This window comes from Podarcis erhardii (assembly GCF_964252035.2).
Source record: "Podarcis erhardii genome assembly, chromosome: 6".
NCBI classification, from domain to species: domain Eukaryota; kingdom Metazoa; phylum Chordata; class Lepidosauria; order Squamata; family Lacertidae; genus Podarcis; species Podarcis erhardii.
Window position 1 is genome coordinate 41,841,645 of NC_138510.1, and position 16,311 is coordinate 41,857,955.

Sequence of the window (16,311 nt, forward strand, 5' to 3'; positions counted from 1 at the left end):
TGGCAGCCAGCAGCAGCAGGCTGCCCTCAGTTTAAAAATAACTATTTTGACAGTTTTGATGCAGCTATGTGAACTACATGATTTTTGCATTCTGTACTGCCTGGAGCTATATGAGCTGAGAATAAGGCAGTAAGGAAAAAGATCAGACAGTGCCATCTGCAGGGCTTTCCCTCAGCTTTTTTTTCACAGAACACAGAAGCTAGCAAAGCAGCACTTTGGAAACTTAATTCCTTCCACGAGGGCACTTCGCCACAGCAGGAGTCAAAGATCCACAGTAGGCTGAAGATAGGCCAGGTTTTTTGGATATAAGTGAAAGCAATGAATGATGTCATAAACATAATTTACAGAGATCCAGGATGAGGAAGAAAGGATAGAAGGGAGAATCGTCACTTAACCCTTGGGCTGCAACCTTATTGATGAAGCTGTTAAATTAACCTTTTAAAACTAATTGCAGAAGCATCCCTGTTTACTCAGACAACATCTGGAGAAAAGTTAATGATTTTTGAGATTTTCAGTGCAAAAAAATTAAGTATAAATTTCATACAGCACCATCTTAGAAGTATTCTCTTTACTAAAGATCCACCGTCTTCAAATGGGGTGTATGGGGTGTTAGGACAGGAGTAGTACCTCTACTATTGGGGGACATGTTGTGCTCCTTTTGGGGTTATTTCTCCATCTTTGGTCCCCACCCTGCACTCAGCTCTCAGCTGTGGCTCCTGGAAGCTGTCAGCATTTGACAGCAGCCACACCCCAGGAACAGCTTCAACTGGCCAGCTAAACCAGGTGAGAGTAGCTGATAGGTCTCAAACCATCAGTGAGTTAGGGATTTTCCCAGCATGTGAAGACAGGTTCTGGCAGACTGATGGATGAGACCATTAGTAAGTCCAATGGTCAAGACGGTGGTTTCTGCACGTGCTGTAGAAGGGAGGGGCAGATGGGGCTCATCAACCTGGAAAGGGAGTCCATCTAGGAGAAGGAAAACTCTGATCCTAGATCTCTGCTGCCTTGCAGGATACCTGGGGGGGGGGGGAGGCAAAGGAGTAAACCCTACAAAAATCTGTAGTGGAGTCACTAAGACGTTTTGATGGTGCCTTGTAGGTCTTCTTCCGGCAACTCCAGCAGCCAACCTGGTGCCAAACATATTGCTCTGCTTTCATTTGGACCGCATCAGTGAAGCTGAGAGGAGGGTCTTGTCATCTGGGCAACCCAGGACCTCCATACACACTGTGCAGGCTTATGGCCTGGAGAGGTCACTTTGGTGCTACTACTGCAGCAATTTGACTTCACCCCTGGAGGCACACTCCATTGTGTCTTGAGGCAGAGGGATGCCAACAGCCATCTTGAAATAGTGCCTGATGAGAAATATGCAAATGGCTTTAAAAACAAACTAAAACACTATTTCCCCCCTTTCAGAACCATTGCCTCATGCAAACTGATACAGATTTAGTCAATCTGATCAATTATTTTATCAAGTAGCAACCTGATCCTGTTAGGTGAGCTAAAAAGCACATTGATTTGGATGGGTTGGTGTGTGCTATCGCTGCCTAGAATGCAGTTTCACATATGCACAGGATTTCTGTGGTGACAATCCTGTGCACACTTACTTGGTGGTGGTGATGAAGCAGACTCAGTACACAAAGAAGCTTGTACCATACTAAATTTGGGGTCAGTCTTCAAGGAATTACAGCACTGTAGCTTTTACTTGGGAGTAAGTCCCATTGAACTGATTATTTCCTTTTGAGTTCTAGTTAAATGTGCTTAGACTGCAAACAGTCTATACCGCTATTTATATTTCTATTTATACCACTATTATATCTCTAGGAAAGCAGTAATTTGGTGAAATGCTGGCTCTCCCACAGGCATGCACATGCATGGTTTCGGCTGGACTTTAGTTGGCAGGTGGCAGCTATAAAATTTATTGGCGTGGGTTACGTGGACTCAAGTCTTCCGTGACATCAATGTTATCGACCTGTTGTGTGTGAAAGTGTACGCGGTTTACATCTTCATTAAATTACAGAGGTGAAGTCAATATGGAGACGACAACAAAATAAAAGAGTCTTGTTGTGCATTGAAGACTTTAACCATTCATGAGAGAGGTAAGAAGTGTTGGTCTGCCAACTGAGGACTTCTCATGCCTCAGAAGACTCGGTCCACAAAATAGCTACACCTTTTTAAAATGACACAAGGCTCTTTGTTGTATTTTCCTGTCAAGAGCGACAGCTCGCTCTGCAAGCACCGCGTTCCCTGCCCAGAGACAGCCACTTCGAACCTTACCACTTATTACTCCCCCCCCCCCGCCCGCAGGACCTTTAGTGGACCTGTCCAGTAAAAGTATGTTCCCCACAAGGTGGTAGCTTCCGGCGTAACTGCCTTCTCAGGGTCTCAGTTTCCCCCGTAGGTTCCGCCCATAAAGAGGCGTGGTCTGCCTGGTGGTTGGCTGGGTAAACACATAGGGGCTGTCCTTCAGAACGGCGGTTTCAAAACAGCCCGGGAGGGCGCGAAGCTGTTGCTCCTCCTACTAGCTGCCTTGACATCTGTTTCTGCGGGGGGCTTAGAGTAGGGTTTTGAAGTGAAAATAAGTAAGGCTATGTAATTTCTTTATTTCCTTTAGCAAAGGGTAACCAGTCTAGGAATGCAGAAAAAGCAAGGTGCCCCACCTCGGTGAGTGTGTATTTTAAAAAAACAACCCAAACAGAGCAGAGCGCATGCGCAAAGAGGAAGCGGGAGGGGAGGGAAAAAAAAGCAAGCCGAAGAGCGGCGGCAGACTCTTCAAGCTGAGCTTTCGAAGAGCTTCCCAAGACCTCGTGGCGCAACGGTAGCGCGTCTGACTCCAGATCAGAAGGCTGCGTGTTCGAATCACGTCGGGGTCACGGGTCCCCGAGAGGGGATTTATTTTACCCCTTCGATGAAGTTGTATGCAAGCAGAGTCGAAGGTTTAGAAATACCTTATGTTTAAAAACACGCCGCTCTCCCTACGCCGGCCGTTTAAGAGCAGTGGGGGGGGGTGCGGCGCCCCCTCGGGGTTTGCAGTGCAGGATGAGGAACCCAGACGGGGGTGAAAACGGGCGTAAAAGGCGCGGGGGTGGGACGGGCGTCGCGTTCCGCGTGGAATGGAGCGTGAGAGCGAGGAGACTGAAGGCAAAAGGGCGAGGCCCACTTTGCTACCGTCCAGGACGAGTTAACAGGACCGAGGGGCCGTCCAGATTCATTTGCCTTTTCTTTTCCAAAGGAGGGAGGAGGCAAGTTTGAAAAGTAATAGCCGTTTAGGGAAACTATCTCACAGAGCACTGTGGATTTTTATAGGGCGTTATTAAAGCCCCTCAATGAGGTAAATATAGAGCAAAACAAGGTTCAGGAGATGCTTTTGGGGAGGCCCTAAGGAGTGCTTTTTTTCCTTAAAAAATGTTTAGGGGTACTCGTACTCTCATTTTGACTCAAGAAAATCGATTTATAGTTCAAATCGGGGGAAATAAATACAGTAAATAGTACAAAGTAAAAGTACAGTGCAAATACAGTAAAAGTACAAAGATTCACAAAATGTTTAGGGGTATGTGTACCCCCAGAAAAAAAACACCGGCCCTACCCCTTTTTACACTGCATTCTGTTACTTGCTGTTTGTTCACAATATTGAAAACATGGCCATTTTCATTTTTAAAAACCCAGATGTCCTATTTTCTATATCCCTCAGAAAAAGAGAAGGGTAAATCTGAAATTTTATCCTTTCCAGCCCCTCACTTTCACATACACTTTAAAGAACATGGCATTCAGATTTTTTTTTAAATGGAAAATTAGGGACTGACAGGGTCAGCTCCAGATTTGAGAAACTCCAGGGCAAAAGTGCTTTGGTGGAGCTGGCAGGAGGCTTACCTAGCTGTTTGTATCAGCTGGTTGGGATCCAGCCTCCCTTTTAATTTTTCACAACATCTGTGATCTAGCATTACTCTGGGGGAATTGTGGGGAATTAAAAGTGTGTCCCGATGCAGCTGTACAGACCAGATGTACTGACACTGCTGCATGTGGGACACCCTGACCCACATTGCTCAGGACCTCCTCAGACTTGGAGCTTGTCCTATCATTCCCCCAATTTTTCATCCCATAAAATGTGTTCCTAGCCGCTGCAACCCAAAAAAAGGCATGGGGACCTGGTGTGTGTGTGCGTGTGATCTGCTGGCTTCTGTTTTTTTTTTTTAATTTTTATTAAGATTTTTTAAACATAAATGCAAATATAATAAACAATGTAACATATATCATAACATAATTTCTTAACTTCTTTGGACTCCCTCACGTCTTCCGCTCCCACTTGCATCATTGTAAATTTTTACCAGCAATTTATCATCTTGTTTACATTCTTATGTCCCGTTCATTTAGAATATAATCTAATAGTTCTCCCAAAGGTTTATGATTTTTCCTCAATCTCACTTATCATCCTAATTGCATCTAATTTAGTGGTGGTCAATTATTTATGATCTAGCCTCCATCTTAACATTCAACCAAATTACAATGCTTTTTTAAATAAATCTTAAATTTCTTCCAATCTTCTTCAACCTTCTCTTCTCCCAGGTCTCGGATTCTGCCAGTCATCTCGGCTAGTTCCATATAGTCTATCAGTTGCATCTGCCACTCTTCCAGTGTGGGTAGATCTTGAATTTTCCAGTACTTAGCGATGAGTATCCTTGCTGCCGTTGTTGCATACATAAAAAATGTTCGGTCCTTCTTTAACACCTTCTGGTCGACAATACCCAAAAGGAAGGCCTCTGGTTTCTTAGTGAAGGTATACTTAAATACCTTTTTCAGCTCATTATATATCATTTCCCAGAAGGCCTTCACTCTAGGGCAAGTCCACCAGAGGTGGAAGAATGTTCCATCATTTTCTTTACATTTCCAACATTTGTTATCAAACAAATGGTATATTTTGGCAAGTTTAACTGGGGTCATGTACCATCTATATATCATTTTCATTACATTTTCCTTCAAAGCATTACATGCAGTGAAGTTCAGCCCGTTGGTCCACAACCTTTCCCAGTCCTCAAACATGATATTATGCCCTATGTCCTGTGCCCACTTTATCATAGCCGATTTAACCATTTCAGATCTGCTGGCTTCTGAAGGGTGCCAAACGCTCGTGCCAGTTCTTGGGGTGATTTAATTGGAAACACCTAAAAGATGTGAAGATGCTCACCTCGGGTATTCCTCCTGGGTGCCTCCTGACTTGCTGTTTTGCAGAAATAATTCTGGAAATACTGGTTTCTGCAGTTAAAAGTGTTCCATTGTGCTAGTGCAACAAATCCACTTTCTTTTTTTAACCTGGACTTCTTATGGTTAGGAAAGTATTCAGAGTGTGGCAAGAATGAATGATTGACAGGAAGATGCGTAAACATTCCACAAACAAATAACAAATTGTCAATTAATTAATTATATATATATACACATACACACATACATACATACTGCCGTCTCACAGAAAATATTTCACAAAAAATATAACAAGGTAGTGTATGACATAAAAGCAGAATACTGCAGTAACAACAGTAAAAATCGCTGAAAGCCAATTGGTAAAAATATAAAAAGCAATAAAGACCAGAAATAGTCTGCTCTCCCTTTAAACTTTGTACAAGTAAATCGGGAGGAATGCTCAATAAACAGGTTGTCTGGAGGAGCCCTTGGTATGATTTATATGTGGGGATAATAAGAGTTTTGAGGACAAAATGTATTCTCAGAGCGGATTTTAGAATATATACTGATAGATCTTATACAATAAAAACTCGTGCCTTTAATCATTTACTGTATTTTCAATTGGGTTACAATAGAAATAAGGTCATAAAACAAGCTGGAACAGCACATTGATGCATCTGATAATATTGGCTTGAGAGCAGGAAAATATGTATAGGTAAATCTGAAAAGCAGTTTTGTTCTTTGCAATGCTGTACTGCAGTTAGTGGTTGGAATCTCTTTTTTCTACTTAGCTGTGTTGTTACTTATCGGATCATACTGCTATGGGGGGATGATGTAATTCTAAACACCAGTTTACTTAAGAGTTTTCAAGGGCATGCAGTGTGCCTTCCTCTCCAATAGGAGGTGCACCGCCTCTTGGTGCTCTCTTTTGCAGAGAGTGCCAGGAAGACAATGAGTTTTTTGCACTGTGCCATTTCTGCCCACCTTCTCCTTGCACAAACAGTTTATCTTGCATAACTGCAGTCCTGTTAAAAGAAACGTTTCTTTGCTTCTATAGGGCAGTCTACAATTATAGCATGTTACTTGGTGAGCTTCACAAGATGTGGAGGGGAGTATTAGACATGGGACAGTAATCCCTCCTCTGCTGAAAAGTCTAGTTTTGCCCAAAATATATCCAATCATTCTGGCAGTCACTTTTATTGGTTCATCATGATTCCTGACACTCTTTCTAGTTATATATACTTTCATTTTTGGAGCACTTAAACTGAAATTTTGGCAGAATCATTTTTGTTGGTGTTGTCAGTGAGATATGTCACTTTATACTTAGAATCATAGAGTTCATAGAGAGACCACAAGGGCCATCGAGTCCAACCCCCTGCCAAGCAGGAAACACCATCAGAGCACTCCTGACATATGGTTGTCAAGCCTCTGCTTAAAGACCTCCAAATAAGGAGACTCCACCACACTCCTTGGCAGCAAATTCCACTGTCGAACAGCTCTTACTGTCAGGAAGTTCTTCCTAATGTTTAGGTGGAATCTTCTTTCTTGTAGTTAATTTGGTTTCTACATTTTTATGAATATGCATATAAACATTGCAATGCTGTTCATCTCATCATTCTTTTAAGACCATAAGAAATCATTCCAAAACTGGCACAAATCCAGATGCAACACTTAAGCTAATTCATGTTTACTTGTCTGATTCAAAAGTGATTAATGGGGGGAAATACTGCAATAAAGAGAGTATTCTTAACCAGTGTTGTGTTTTTTTCATAGACCCTACCATTAGGAGATATGGAGAAGGTTACTGTTGATGTGCACATAGAAAACAAGGGAAAAGATTCTCCAGAACAAGGCTCTGTGGAACAAGACTCCAAAGATGAAATTGATGTTACAGCTCTGAGTGACACTGAGCTATGGGAGCTTCTCTGTGCATATGGAATCACCCCTGGACCAATATTACGTATGCTTCAGAAGAGTGATCACTAAAACAGTGATATAAAGGGCAGTTGAGTCTAATATTGTAGTGAGCAGTTGAATTTGCAGTAACAGATGAGTGATTTCCAGATTAAGGCAAATAGTTGTCAATCCCAGCTAGAGGCAAGCCAGTTCTGGGCAGTGAGAGCATATGCAATTGATTTGAGGTTCTTTTTTTTTTGGACAGAATGAATGTTTGGTTGCTGTAGGTCAGCATGGGCACATGGCTCCACTGCTGTGCCCATGGTGCCTTGTCCTTGCAACCACTCCCTTGGTAACTGGCAGCAGCCTCTGTGTTGGGAAACTAGGGGAGCAATGTCTCTGCCCTGCCAACAGCTACCGCATAGGAGAGGGCAAAGATTTGTTCTCTGCTGCTTCAATGGGCAGATCCAGCATAAGTCAATGGAGGGTAGGTCTTAATTGGACATTAGGAGAAACTTCTTAACAGTAAGAGCAGTTTAATAATGGAACCAATTTGGTGGATGCTGGATACTGGATAGCCCTCTGTTGGGAATCCCCCAGCTCTAGATTTCCTGCATTGGTTAAAGCCCCATCCAGCTCTAAATGATTATCAACCGTTCTGAGTATGTAAAATTTCCCGTTCAATGCCAACAATTTAATAACACTTTGAAATGCAGCAAGCTATTGCTAAAAACATTTGTGCTCTGGCCTGTTTCTTTTAGCTTCTACAAGGACTATTTATGAGAACAAGCTCCTGCAGTTGATGAAGCAATGCCCAGGAACAGCAGCTGAGTTGAACAGTGAGGTTAATTCTGAAAACGATGGAGAAGGTAGTACATAGTAATCATTCCCTAAATGAAGTGCTTTGAGCCCCCACCCCCAATATATAGTACAGTCCTAATGGCTAACATAGATTTGTTGTAAATTCAAATGATGACATTCATAATTAAAGTAAGCATGTTGTGGGGATCTCATTCTGGAGCAATCTCATGAAGGGTTGGTGTGTGTTTGAACCATTCTCGGGATTCAGTTGTGTGTGTGCTTTTCAGGTTTCACCCATGCACATTATTTGCATGCATAGTTCCCCATCCTGTTACGGATGCATGTGCAGAAGACTACTTTCATGAGCATATGGCTGGCACAAGGTGCCTGGATTCTGTAAATTCAGGAAACAGGATTGCTGAAAGTACAATGGCTTGGGAAACAAAGGAATGCTTTCCCTATTTGAATAGTAGAGTGCGGGGAAGGATGTTCTAGAAATCTATCTGAGAATACTTCAGGAAAGCATATCACTTTCGTAAAATCCCATATCCTAGCATTCTGCACAGTAAATTCAGCTACTTCAGAGCTCTTGAGTTTTGAACTCCATTTTTGAAAGTATTGTGTTGTATAATGTGGCATAGATGAATCAGTGACAGTTACTAAAAAAAAAATATTATCACCTAGGAAAAACCACAGAAGTAGTCATCCAAACAAATGGCCTCAAAGTGACAACTGAACATACCTCTGGGTCTGAAAATGTAAGTAACCCAAGGCATGAATATTTTATGGCTATAGCTAAATTGTGAGCTAATATAAACTGATGTACTTTGTGTCAGACTCCTGACAAGTGAAGCAATTACTCCAATCACATAATTAGAATGTTCTTCTGTGGCTTCTGTTGATGCACTAGAGCCCTAGGAAATCTGATGCAAAATAGATTTCACAGATAGTTAAGAATATTCAACTTTATTTACAGACAGAAAATACACATCAGAGGAATTATAACTGGGAATGTAGACGAATTTCGGGTATATTTAAACGGGACAGAACAGCATTCATATCCATGCAGTGAATTGTTCCATGACAGATCTTCTAATAATCAAATTGGCTACTTTTGGTTGTTAGCCTAATGAAGATAAATTTTGGAGAAGCGATCATGGCAGAAATTGATTTTCTGGCAACCCACCAAACCCCCTAGGGATGCCAACCTTGCACTTAAGCACTGGTCAGGTCCAACAATGTTGGGGGGGGGGATCGCTAGATACAAGTCACACCTCAGACATGCTTATCTAACCTGTTACTCTTTCACAAAGAGTTTACAAACTCAAGAGTAGCCTGTTACAATGCCCAGCCATACTTCACTCCCTCACTTGATTTCTCCTGAGGTCAGCTGCTGGGTTGTCTGCAGGAGCAGCACTTGAAACACAAACCTTTAAGTCTCTTTTGGAAGAGTTTATTGGCCAAAGGGGGCAACCCCAATATTCTGTGATGTTTATGATGCTAACTATTAAAAAACAAAACAAAAAATGCTGCTCGCTAACTCAGGAGTTACCCAGATAACCCATGCTAGTAATTTATGGGAAGGAAAACATCTCTTTAAAATTATGCATTAATTTTATTTAATCCTTCTATTGTATAGAGTAGTTGGCTCTTTGTGGTCTCTGTGCAAGCACACCTTTTGGTTTTTCACCTGACCAAAACACTGCTGAGAACTCTTACTTTAGAGAGTCTATAAGCTGATACCTCCTCTCAAGGGGGAAAGTCCTCCCACTACACTTATCTCATAGGGCAAAACACACACTATCATTCTTGTTTTTCTTTCGTCCACTGAAGCAGCATTGTGGAAATGTTTATTTCTTAGTGAATTTTGTTAGCCATTTTTCATAGTTGTGGGCTCATTTGTTTTCAGTTTTCTTTCAGTTACAGTCTCTGGCCTGTTAATTTTTATCAGGATTTGTATTTTACTTTTTATTTGCTTTTCCTCCTGCCCTGGTCACTTATTGTGCAGCAGACTTCATTTAAGAAATGTCTTGGTAGAAGATGTCCAGTCAACAGAGAACACAATAACTACCACCACTGTTTAGGTGAAGAACACAAAACTGATTCCTGCCTCTTATTCAAAAAACTTACTAAGCATTCTGATCTCAGAACTCTGTAGAACAGCCAACTGGTTGCATAGTTTCATGTTTATAAAGCAGTATGCCCATCCTCACCCACACATAATATCATATGACCTTCTCTATCTTCAGTTTCAGTCATAGTTTTTATGGTTTCTTTTTTACTTCAGAAATCACCTGCAGATGTGGCAGAACGTCAGAAAAAACTCTTGTCATCTGATGTTGAACACAGTTTAGCTAAAATAGTGGCAGAAGTAAGTAGCTACTGTTGCAGCCCTTTGATTTAGTCAGGCTGATGCAACTTTCATTGTCTGGGTCATTTAACTTAGTTCTTCAACCTTGGGTCCCTAGATGATGATGGACTACAGCTCAGATCATCCCTGACCATTGACTGAGGATTATGGGAATTGTAGTCCAACAATATCTGGAGACTTAAGATAGAAGAACATTGATTTAAATAATAATCCTGCGATACTCTTTGTTGTAGTACTTACTTTCCATGGATGCTAATTCTAAAGGATTGCTACTTTGACTTAACTAATTTATTTCCAAATTAGTTTTTGTTATCCTATGTAGGGGTGGGAAACCGATTCTCTTATTTTCCTAAAGAAAAAAATAATTTTCAAATTTTGGCCAGACTTGTCATATGTTTAAGTTGGCTGCAATTAATGATAAAGCTGGATTTGCAATGTCTCTTTTACATCAACAGTTTCTCCATTTTTAAAACTCTCAGAGTGAAAGTGTGGAGTGACTGCTGCTAAAGGAATTGTAGCAAGCAGACATTTTTTTTAGCACACTTGCAATTTACAAATGAATGATACTGTTCATGTAACATGCCTGAACTTTTGCCAAAGACGATAGATCATCTTTGCAATGCTTCCAGCTTTCATCCTTTTCTTCTTGCCCACACATCTTTAATTAATGTCATCTTGTCTATTAACAGCTGCAGGAAATATTGCCAGAGGGTAAAGTGGCACTGCATCGGTCACAAGGACCAAGGAAGAAAGCTGGCAGTCCTGAAAGGAATTACAGACAAAAGGTATTTTTGCAGCGATGGTACAACACACTCAAATGTTAAACCTGGCACTAAATGTGCCATTCTTGAAAGCAGAGTTCTGGAAGCAAAGACATAAAATATCACTTGTGAACAGCACACCACTCTATAAGTCTGAAAATATATATATTTTCATTCTCTTGTTCTTTGCCCAGATACTGAAACTTGATATATATTTGCTAGACCAAAGCTGTCAAATGTTAGATATCTGTTCTTGCTGTAGATGCTAGCTAACCATGATTGCATTGCTTATTTGTGGATGAACTAGAATTTGGCTTCCGTTGTTAAAGTCAGAACCATTTTTTGAACATGTATTTAACCTTCAAGGGTGACATTTCTGAGAAGCTATTATAAACTGTTAGGACATTCAGTTTATGTGTAAGACAGAGTAAACAACAGGCAACCCGTGTTTTTATTTGAACTCCTGGGTTGCCATAAATGGTTCACGGGTTTTCATCTAACTTCTTTACTTCCTTTTCGCTTTATTGGCACATAAGCGTTTTGATCACAATGTGTCAGATGGCCTTGCTTCTAAAAAAGTATGAAAAGGATTCTTTTTCTTAAGATGTTGCCTGTTGTTAAACAGATTTTTTAAAAAGTATTTTACTTCTAGTTAAGGCTGGGCAGGTTGAAAAGTTTTGTAGAGGTGCAGCAGGAAGCACACAAGCTCTGCTAGTTTTACAGTAATGTCAGTCTACGTCCCCAGAGTACAACTAAGCAGATCATGTCAGTTGCTCCTCCAGATTTCCCTTAGCAAGTAACATGCCCTCTGACAGCTTTCAAGGTAGGAATAATTTAGGTTGTGGAGGACTTAAAACCAAAAATTGGCCATAGTTGTATTTATAACCTCAGAAAAGCAATTCTTGTGTCTGATCTTCATGTCAGATATGTCTGAGCATTTTAGTTCCAGTAAAGAGAATATGTAACCGGCCTACATGGGCGTAGGCAGGGGAGGGCAGGTGCCCCCCCCCAATCAAGTAAAACAATAGAAATAACTAACTGACAAATCACTTCAGTTCTGCCTCCCCAAGTCCTGCCCTTTCCCCCCAGTGAAAATCCTGGCTACACCCATGCTGGCCTATATGCTTACCATTTCATACTTGCTTAGAAGCAAGCAGTTTCATTAATCAAAAGTGATGCACATATGTGGGACGATGAATTTGGAAACCTGGACACTCTGGAAATTGCCTCTGGTTCAACACATCAAACCAAGAAAGCCACATGTTTCACCTTCCCCTTATAGAACTCAGGGAAAGTTGTGTCCAGACAATCCATGATGAACTAACACATTTGAGTTTGTCTCTAAGAAGATTATAATTAATAAGAAAGGAACACAATTGGTTTTTTTTAAAGGGCTTATGCCAGGAACCATTGGGAACGAGAATCAGATTGATAAAAGCACAAACCTTATAGTGGGGAACTTTCACATAATATGATCTAAAATAGAATATTATCCCTACATGACAGTACCATTCAACTACAAGCTTTCACCATAACCACAAAAGGAGGTAACTGCTAGGATGCCTATGAAACAAACCTTTTTCCTTTTTGCAGACAAGTGATCTACCACACCAAGACTTTGGCTATCCTGATGTTAATGTTACTGTAGGACAAAGGTAAAGCTCTTCAAAAACTGCCTGACAAAGGATCTCTCTCTCTCTCTCTCTCTCTCTCTCTCTCTCTCTCTCTCTCACACACACACACACACACACACACACACGGAGATATCAACAGTTCCTTAGAATTCCTAGTCTTGGAAGTAAACTGAAGAAGTTCTGTTATGGCTTTCCATATGTTGTGGAAAAGAAACTCATTGAACATACTGAGTTTGTGAATATTTACAGCACAGCAGAGGTAGAGAACTGGATCAAGCCATTGGACCAGGTCTTTACCTTCACAAACCCCTGTGGGCCAAGTTAGACTGGTGGACAGAACCCGCCACCTATTAATTATTTGATGTTACTATGATGTCAGATGACCTGTTTTTTTTCCAGGAGAAGAAGGTATATGTCCCTTCCCAGGCATCAACAATCAGCTGATTGTTGGCACTTGAGAAGCATCTGTTCAAGGCCTGTGCTTGGCAGTTGAGATTATAGGGGTTTGGGAAGCACTTAGCACAGGACCTGCAAAGCCCTCCTACACATCACTCTTCAAGTACCAATAACCAGCTGATTATCATCACTTGGGAAGCATTGCACTGGGGGCCTTGGTTGATCGTGGATGCAAAGCCCCTTTCATCAAGCCCTGCCTTTACCTTCCTCATGCCTGCTGTCATATATGATGGGAAGTGTAGAGTAGATGGATGTGGCTTGGCCAAAACAGCCTCGTGAACCAAATGAGGATTCATGGAATACCTAATGAGACCCATGGGCTAGAAGTTCCTCACCTGATTTAGAGCTTACTGGGTTGCATAGGTCAATAATCTTACTCTGCAGATATAAAACAATTGTGTGTTATATTAGTTTCAAGGGAGGTCAGTAGCTTAACACTCTGATCCATGGCTTAGCATAAATGAGCAAACATGGATTCCCAGAGTGAAGATGGGGACTGCAGCACTTTCCCCCTGGTCTTGCTGCTGCTGTTAAGCCATGATTTGGCTTAGCATATACCCAAACCCTAGCTTGTGGTTTCTCTCTCCCAGACAAGCCTCAAGTGGTAAACCAAGAACAAACCTTGGTTCTAACACCTAAACTAGAGAATTATTCCAGCTTTTCTTCACAGTTAGTTTATTTGTGGTGCAAGCAGGTGGTAATACTTTCTGCTTTTCAGAGCACTTAATTTTAATGATAGAGGGCAGAATTCATCTAACCAGCTCTGTCAGTCAAAACCTTGCATAAAGACTGCTGCTTGCATTATGGGGCTTCCCCCCCCCCCTCCAAAAAAAGAGGCTTTTGGAGGGGTTGGGAGAACTCACAGGAGAGTTGGGAATCATTTCATCTGACAAGGTGAAATGTTTGTGTAGAATTGGAAGAGTGCAATACTTAAATAGGTTAGTCTGAAGGTAGGGAACAATTGATTGCTGGGAAGGGGAAAACAAGCAACAATGGACTAAGCCTTTGGAAGATATATCTTTGTTGGGATGGGACTTTACTAGTAGTTCATCAATTGGCCTAACAAATGTGCTGCTAGAAAGCTTGAATGGTTTCCAGAAAAGTTAGGACAGAGAATTTTCAACAGCATTAAGCTGTCCAGCCCCTGCCATTCAGAATACAAAGTTCCCACCCAGTACCACTCCTGCACCTGTTCTATACAAAAATGTTATTCTGAATTACAGTGCTGCAGTTTAGTAATCTTCTAGTTTCCTGTTTTTCTAGGCTAGGATGCTGATCTAGTGTGAGACTACATGTCTTAATTTGAAAAGTGTTAGGCAATGTTTCTCTTTTTAAAAGTATGATCAGCAATATTGCTTCTTGTGTTTCTAGTGCTAGAAGAAGAAGAAACGCAATAAAGGAGAATCCTCCCTCTGTGAAACAAGATCCTGAAACCAAATGCCATGTAGTACTTGGGAGATCAAGAGAAGGACGTATACCAATACGTGTAAAGATTGCTGTTTTTGCCATCTTCATGTTCCTTCTCTTTGTGTATGTAACTATGGAAACTAATTTTCATAATCCATTCACAAGCTTTGCCAAGGGCAAATGAGTGTATTCTGTCTTTTAGAAATGGAGTTGTTAGACCAGACAGGGTGGTTCTGTCTAGCTGCTTATGAATTAAGTATTTGGGGGTAGCTGATTAAAACACAAAAAGAATTGTCCTGTGTGTGTGTTTTCTTCCTTTAGAGTTTGTATTAAACCAGTTTCTCTTGACTTCAACATCGGGTAGCATCACCTTTCTTTAGAATACCACTTTTCATTGTTGAGTTCATATATGGACATTTCTTTAGAAGGTTGAATTAAAATTGCTTACTTTAGCATGTTGTGCCATTTTAGGTGGGGAAATCATAGAAAGTTGTGTTATCTCTTTAGCAGTCAATTTTCCATTCTAGTTACTAGACCATCTGCCCAGAAAATATTGTTTAAGCTGATGAAGCAAGCAGTAAGAGATAGGAACCCAGAAAAGCAATATGCCAGCAGTCTTGCTCCCCCAGTATGTGTTCATGCCTATAAATTTTGTTGCAGAGTGGTTCTCTGTAGGTGCTGAGCAGGACATGTATCCCCGTCCATACTGATGAGCTGAGGTCATGTCTGCATGTTACAGCACAGCCAGGCACTTTACCTCAAGCAGAAGCCCTTATTACTTCATATAGGACAGGCTTGCAGAGAGCCTGAGAAGGAGCAAGCTACTAAATGGTCCAGGGCAAAGGACAGGAGAGCTCCTGCTTGTGGTAAGGTATCCATCTGTAATGAAATGTGGGTATGCAGCTGTAGCTCACTCAGAATAGACTGGTTTTATTGCCATCTTTCCTTCTGATTGGCATTCTGACATCTGGGTATTGAGAGTTTAATTACACCAGATTCTTTTTGTTTGTTTACACAAATTAGACCAAAGCTTTTCTTACTCATTTAAGGCTTTGTTTTGTGAAGCATGAAAGTGATTACATTATCAATTTCAACTCCCCTTGTTATAGGTTGAATACTAAGAAACTAGATTACTGGGTTATGGAGTCACAGCTTTTGTAGTCATGGTTTTTAAAAAGCATAAAGTATCTCAAATGGTGAAAGCTCAAAAGTTGCTTTAAGACAAATTTTAACTTTTTAGCAAATGCCAAGTTACCTGTGTAATTTCTACAATCTTTGTTAAGTGCTTTATTACATTTCTATCATCCTAAATTGTACACCTTATGATTTTATTCTGTGGTAACAAAGGGGCACAAGCAGCAATCAAGTTGTCATTCCTCTCATTCAATGAATGTTTCCTGTGATTACTTCCTGACATATGATTTAGTAAGAATGAGAGATGGTTTGGTTTGATATCTTCTAACGTATCCATGAAAATGATATTGTACAATTACCTATAATAATGTGCAGGAAGCCCAGGGTAAGGAAAGTTGACTACTGAAGCTCAAAATCTTGTGGGGGGTTTTTTGGGCAGGGGGTATGAGAAATATTTTTATTGTACATTCATGATGATTTTATACTTGGTATCTTGTTGGTTATGTGTGATCCCACTTGTAATGCTATTTGCACCTGATAAACTTTCAGGTTAATACAGCTTCATTTCCAATCCTGTAACATTTAATACCAGAAATGTGGGTGGGGTGGGGGGTTGTTCTGCTTTAGCTGTGCTATAGTGCAATAGTACCATCGACATAAGTAGATGGAGTTGGATTTT

General features: G+C 40.9%; 1 protein-coding gene across 1 annotated transcript; it reads left to right on the top strand.

Annotated features, from left to right (window-relative positions):
* The first annotated feature begins 2,677 nt into the window (after positions 1–2,677).
* Positions 2,678–14,791, top strand: LEMD1 (LEM domain containing 1). Its single transcript, XM_081865265.1, is given in 9 exon segments — positions 2,678–2,726; positions 2,729–2,815; positions 6,946–7,132; positions 7,830–7,937; positions 8,554–8,627; positions 10,157–10,240; positions 10,930–11,025; positions 12,595–12,656; positions 14,463–14,791. Coding segments are annotated over 9 exon segments (939 nt in total). The 5' UTR covers positions 2,678–2,705; the 3' UTR covers positions 14,683–14,791.
* The last annotated feature ends 1,520 nt before the right edge of the window (positions 14,792–16,311 follow it).